The sequence below is a fragment of the Belonocnema kinseyi genome, chromosome 2 (genome assembly GCF_010883055.1).
Source record: "Belonocnema kinseyi isolate 2016_QV_RU_SX_M_011 chromosome 2, B_treatae_v1, whole genome shotgun sequence".
Classification (NCBI taxonomy): Eukaryota; Metazoa; Arthropoda; class Insecta; order Hymenoptera; family Cynipidae; genus Belonocnema; species Belonocnema kinseyi.
Window position 1 is genome coordinate 27,266,395 of NC_046658.1, and position 6,894 is coordinate 27,273,288.

The window sequence follows — 6,894 nt, forward strand, 5'->3', positions numbered from 1 at the left end:
TGGATGAAGAAATTGGATGAAGTAAGGGAAAGCAAGGGAGTAGGGCAGAGCCAAACGGGTGATCCTGAAAAGGGACAGTAAAAAACGAAAATTGTTTTCAATCTCGTGGAAAATGCATTTTTTATGGTAAGAGGAAACGGAAGCCCTGGAAGCTCGCTCATTTTAGGAATTAATATCACTACTGTTACTATGGTTTATCCTGCGTAATGCAAAAGAGTAGAATATAAGTAGTAGTTAAGTTAGACTAAGGATGGAATTGTAAATATATGTACAGGGAGCGGTGGCCCTCAAACCCGTAAAAGGGAGAGATTAAATACATACATACATACATTAAACTATCATTTTCATTCAAACATTGAAATAAGTTTTAATCTACAACTTATAAAAAAATGTTAATTTCATTTGTAAAAATTTCATTTGTTAGTGACTGTTAATATTAATTTAAGAAGGGGCATTAAAACATATTTAAATATAGTTTTTAAATTAATTGAAAATATTATTCTCAAAACAGCAGCAACATCTCAAAAATATTGTTAAATTTTTAATTGCATTTATTCTTGCTGAAATTAGATTTGGAAAGAATTAATACTGTGAAAGCATGTAACGTAAAATTTACGAGTACTATTATTAGGTAGCGTTCACATATTGTGTATCGATATTTTTTACCCGTTTACCTTCCCCCACACCCTAACTGCAGTTACGTCCCATTATTTTATTAGTTTTAAAAGCTTAATAGACGTCTTCTAAATAACATGTTTTTTAATAAGAAGTGCGGTATAGAATTTGATTTATTTATCTCTTCAAAAATGTAAAAAAATGTTCAGGAATTATAGTATTGTCGCAATATGTTATGAAAAAAATTATTTCACACATTTTATATGGAAATTTCGATGTACAAAATTGATGGTGCAGAAAAGTCACAAATTCTCATCAATATATAAACAACTTGAAAAGTGTCACTGGCAGTTTTATTTAACTAGTGTCGCAACAATTTAGGTTTTCGACAACAATGTGTTGTCTATTTTAGAGATTAGAGGAGGCATAACAAACCATTCAATCTTTATATAGTTTAATATTCCGAAAAAAATTAATTAGTTAGTAATCAATTAATTAGTTCACAAAATAAAAATCAATAAGAAATTATTTTTATAAAAACATTAAAGTAACTTTTACTTTATATTTTTGTAAAGTACAGAATTATTAATACCCTTTAACGCTAATTTTCGAAAAATTCAATATACATCATAACAATTTCAGAAACTATATAATTGTAATAGAGATAGGTTAAATATAAAGAAGCATTTATTATAAGACTTATATTCAATATGCAATTAGTTTATGTTGCTTAATACATGAACATTACATTCAATCTTTATGTAATGTAATATTTTTAACAAATTTCTCAGCTAATGAATAAATAATCTGTTCATCTCATAAAAAGTATTAAAGAATTATTTTCATTGAATAATTCAAATCATTTTTACTTAGTATTTTTCTGAAAATTTTAATTATTATTAATAACCTTTTAAGCCATTCTAGAAAAAAATAAAAAATGTGTATGTTTAGATCATTTCGAAATTAGAGAATTTAAATACTTCATAACACAACAAAAATCCACACAAATAATATAATTGAAAAAGAAGTATTTTTAAGATTAATAGACTTCTATTATTCAAATTATAACCAATATTCAATTACATAACCTTCAAGTAAATAAACGATTCATTTCCTTAATTAAAAAAAATTAAAATTAAATCTTTATCTCTTTCATTGTTGTAGAAAAATGAGTCAACTAACAATTAATTGATCTGTTCATAAATCATAACATAAAAAGCATTAAACAATAATTTTTATTCAAACATTGAAATAATTTATACTCTACATTTTTTTAAATTTGCAAATTCATTTTTAAATATTTGTTTTATTGATAACTTGCGATAATAATTTTAGAAAAAGAATTAAAACATTTGAAAAATCGAATGAAAATACTCATTTCATGACATCAGAATCATTTGAAATAATATAATTGAATATATAAATTAACTTTTTATAGGCAAATTATATTTAATATTCCATTATATAACATATAAGTCAATAATTATTTTACTAAATTTAGAAAATCTACGTTTTAGTAGAATCATTTGATAATTAATTAACCAGTTCACAAAGTAAAAAGCTCGAAACAATTATTTTCATTGGAACATTAAAGTAAAGTTTGCATTATATTCTTCTTTAAATTTTGGAACATCACTTCTATACGTATAATTTACTAATAACCTTTGTACCTGACTTAAACAAATATAAAGAAAATGTGAAGAAAATTATCATCTAATACTTAATTAAACAGTTCACAACATAAAAAGCCTCAAAAAATTTTTTTCATTGAAATAATAAATTTATTTTGGCTTTATATATATTTTAAACTTACTTCCTTATTGAACATTTTAGTTATTAATTACCTTCAACACTTCTTTTAGTACAAAAATAAAATACATGTACCAAATTGAATTCAGAAATTAAAATTAAATTAATTAAATTCATTGAAAATTGAATTCTGATGCTCATTTCAAAACAGCACCCACATTTTGAAAACCTAAATAATTGTAACAGAAATAGGATAAATATAACCAAGCTATTATTTTAAGGCTTATATCCAATATAAATGAATTCTAACTTCACTTAATGTAATATTGTAAAAGTTATTCAGCTAATAATAAGTAATTCACAATCTATAGGCTCTATTCAATTGCATAACATTCAAGTAAATAATCAATTTTTTAACTTAAATTTAAAATGTTAAATTTATTATTTTTGTAATTTAACATTGTGAAAAGAATTAGTCAACTGAAATAAATTAATATGTTCATAACATAAAAAGCATTAGACCACAATTTTCATTCAAAAATTAAAATAATTTTCCCTCTAGATTTTTTTTTAATTTTCACTTTTTTTTATGAAAATTTGATTGCTTGACAACTTTTGATACTCATCTAAAAAAAAAATTTAAATATATTACGAAAAATTGATTTTAAATATTCATTTCACAACATCAGAATCATTTGAAAAATTTTTTCATTGATAGTGTAGTATTTTAAATATGAATTAACTTCTATCATGCAAATTATATGTAATATTCAATTATATAACGTTTAAGTAAATAATATATTTTTTTTTAAATTTGAACTTTTATATTTGAAAATTTTATTCAATCATAACCTGTTAAACTAATTCCAGAAAATGTGAGTTCAAATAATGTTTACATTATATTCTCCTTTAAATTTGAAGCAGCATTTTTATACATCTAATCTATTAATTACCTTGTCAACTAATTTAAAAATATATATATAAAAAAAAAATATATATATATATATAAGTTTTAAAATGGAATTCAGACTCTCATTCACAACATCAAAAAATCACAAGCATCATAAAATTGATATAATTGTAATAGAAGTGTTTAAAAGAAATAATAAGCTTCGATACTAATGGTATTAGCTAAAATTTAATTACATGATTTGAAATTAAATAATCAATTTGTCTAACTTAATTTCAAAAGATTTTAATTCAATCTTTATATACTTTGATATTGTGAACAAAATTAATCAGCTGATAATGAATTAAACATTTCATAACATAAAAAGCCTCAGACAATTATTTTCTGTGAAACAATCACATTATTTTCAATTTGTGTATTTTTTTAACACATGTATATATAATTTTGAGATTTAATTCAGAAAATTATTTCACAACATCATTAACATTTCAAGAAATAATATAATTTTAATAGGCATATGTTAAATATAAATAAGCTGCTATTATACCACTTATGTCCAACATCCAATGGAAAATTAAAGTTTAATCCTCATGTAATGAAATATTGTAAAGAAATTAATCAGCCGATAATTAATTGATCTGTTAATAACATAAAAATCATTAAAGAATTATTTGCATTGAATCTTTCAATTAGTTTTTAATTTGTATTTTTCTGAAAATTTGAATTATTAATCAACTTTAAAAGTATTCCAGAAGAATATATGTTCATATTATCTCGAAATCAGAATTCAGATACTAATTCTACAACATAGCAGAAATTCACACAAATAATATAATTTAACTAGATGTATTTTAAACATTACTAAAGTTTTATTAAAGAAATTATAGTAAATATTCAATTAGACAATCTTCAAGTAATTTATCTATTTATGTACTTAATTAAGAAAATTAAAATTTAATCCTTATGTGAATTAAAATTGGGAAAAAATATATCAAACAATTATTTTCATTGAAACAATCAAATTATTTTTATTTTACATTCTTTTTAATTCAAACATTTATTTTTAAATATTTGGATTTATTAATAATCTTTTGAAATTATTATTATACTTCATAGCTTTAAGAGTTCTCGAAACCAATTATTTTATAAGACGAATTTCGCTTCAATTGGCACCTTTAACTTACAATCGGTTCAAGAGTCAAATAATTCAGCAGGCTTGACCGAAGATATAGGCAACAAGCAAACTTTTGAGATTGAACGGTCGAACTATGAGGCAGCAGTTTTAACTCTAATCGTACGGACACAATTATCCTTTTCCTCATAGCACATAATGATGCGACCCAGTGTCCATTTCGAAGGCGGGAGAGCATCATGTTTAGTTAATACCATATCTCCAACTTTAATGTTGGGCCGCTCCTGATTCCATTTATAGCGCTGTTGTAAGGAATGCTAATATTCTACGTTCCACCTTCGCCAAAACGTTACCGCGATACGTTGCACGATCTGCCACCTGGTCAAGCGATTTTTTGGAACGAGTTCCACCGAAGGTTCAGGAGCACCAGTCGTAGGGGAGCCGATCAAGAAATGATCTGGTGTCAGATATGAGAAATCATCAGGGTCATCCGAAAGAAGGCCTATTGGACGTGAGTTCAGACATGATTCTATTCTAGCTAGAGTCGTAGTAAATTCCTCAAAAGTTAAGGTAAGTGAACCGACACATCTTCGAAAATTATGCTTAAGACTTTTAACGCCTGCTTCCCAGAGTCCCCTAAAATTAGGTGCTACGGGTGGAATAAAACGCCAGATCGTTCCTTCAACTGAGAAAAGATTTATCAAATGAACATCTCTTCGAAGTTGACATGTCTCAACTCGCGATCGGCACTTTGAAAAGTAGTACCATTGTCGCTGTATAAATGTGAGGGCTTACCTCTACGAGCTATGAAGCGTTGGTAAGGTGCTAAAAAGCCTTGAGAAGTGTAGTCTGATACAAATGCTAAGTGAATTGCACGAGTCACACAACATATAAATTGCGCAAAATAGCCTTTATAGCTTTTCTGACCTCTACCTGGAGCAAATAGCACAGAGATGAGACCAGCGTAATCAACCCCAGTATGAGTGAATGGACTACAAGTTGTTGTCCTAAAATCAGGCAAGCTACCCATACGTTGTTGAACTGTGACAGCTCGTTTACGTACACCCGAGACACAACGACTAATTACACTCTTAACCTGAGTTCGGCCCCCGATTATCCAAAACGCTTGACGAAGAGTATATAAAGAGAGCTGTATCCCACTGTGCAATAATTACAGGAAATATTAATATTACAGGATGTTTTTCCTCATATCTAATAGGAGCCTGATGTAAGCGACCACCCAAACGTAAAACACCCGAACCATCCAGAAATGGGTTCAAGGTCTTCAAGGGTGAACCTGAAGGAATCACGTTTCCTTTTTTTAGAGCATGTATTTCAACATCAAAAGCAGTACTTCACACTTGCTGAATACACCATAAAGAGACCTCATTGATGTCCGATTCAGATAGAACAAGGCTCTTCAGCAGATCCTCATCTTCTGTCAACTTTTCGAACCTTCGAAGAAGAGCTTCAATAAAACGTCGACAATACGCTGTAACTCTAATCAACTTTGGCCAAGATGCAATTATGTCAGCAATATCAGTGAGAAATTGCTTCGCCTCGACAGAATGGTGAGTGAGCTGACAAGTTTTGACCGAAGATTTCGGCTCGAGGTCAACGCCAACAGCAATAACGCCCCCGATGCCGGCCAAAATGAGGGGTGATGCACTAGCTCAGGAGGACCTCGCCATTATAAAGTATGACTCAATAACTGATCAGGTAAGAGAGCCCTGGAAGAACAATCGGCAGGGTTGTCCTCTGTAGGAACATGCCTCCATCTTGCTAGTGGAACACACTTTAGGATTTGAGCCTCTCTGAGGGATATAAATGTGCGCCAAGTAGAAGGATGTTTGCTCAGCCAGGCCAATACCACTGTAGAATCGGAGTGGCAATATAATGGTGCATTTTCAAATCCCATTGTAGCAATTAAAAAGCGTAATGCTTTGGCTAGCAATTGAGTACCACAAAGTTCAAGTCGTGGGATACTCACAGGTAAAAGAGGAGCTACTTTAGACTTGGCATAAGTAAAGTAACTATCGCATCGTCATCTTCTCGAAGAATACGTAAATATACCACAGCGGAATACGCTTTGGTTTAAGCGTCAGAAAACCCATGAAGTTCATAATCCAAACTTGATCTCATTTGATCAGCCCACCTTGGGATCTGAATCTCTTCCAACTTTGACAGGCTAGTATAATAGCTATTCCAACGATCTAATAGATCCTCAGGCAGACTCTCGTCCCAATCAAACTTGCGAAACCAAAGTTTCTGCATTATTCTTTTAGCTACAATAACGATCGGTGAGAGCCACCCTAACGGATCATAAAGTTTGGCAATGACAGAAAGAATTTGTCGTTTGGTAGGTAGTTCGATGGGTCGCGCTCCTACCTGAATTCAAAAACTATCCGCAGTTGGATCCAGATGTAAACCCAAAACTTTCAACTGAGTGTCCTCCCCAGCAAAAATGCAAGAGCTCTTTCATGATTGT

At 29.4% G+C, this 6,894-nt stretch overlaps 1 protein-coding gene across 1 annotated transcript in view; it reads left to right on the forward strand.

Annotated features, from left to right (window-relative positions):
- Positions 1–5,799, forward strand: part of LOC117182612 — an 8,087-nt gene extending 2,288 nt beyond the window's left edge. The window contains exon 2 of the mRNA XM_033375710.1: positions 5,626–5,799. Coding sequence (XP_033231601.1) covers positions 5,626–5,799 — 174 coding nt within the window. The remainder of the gene's footprint in view (positions 1–5,625) is intronic.
- Positions 5,800–6,894: the final 1,095 nt, after the last annotated feature.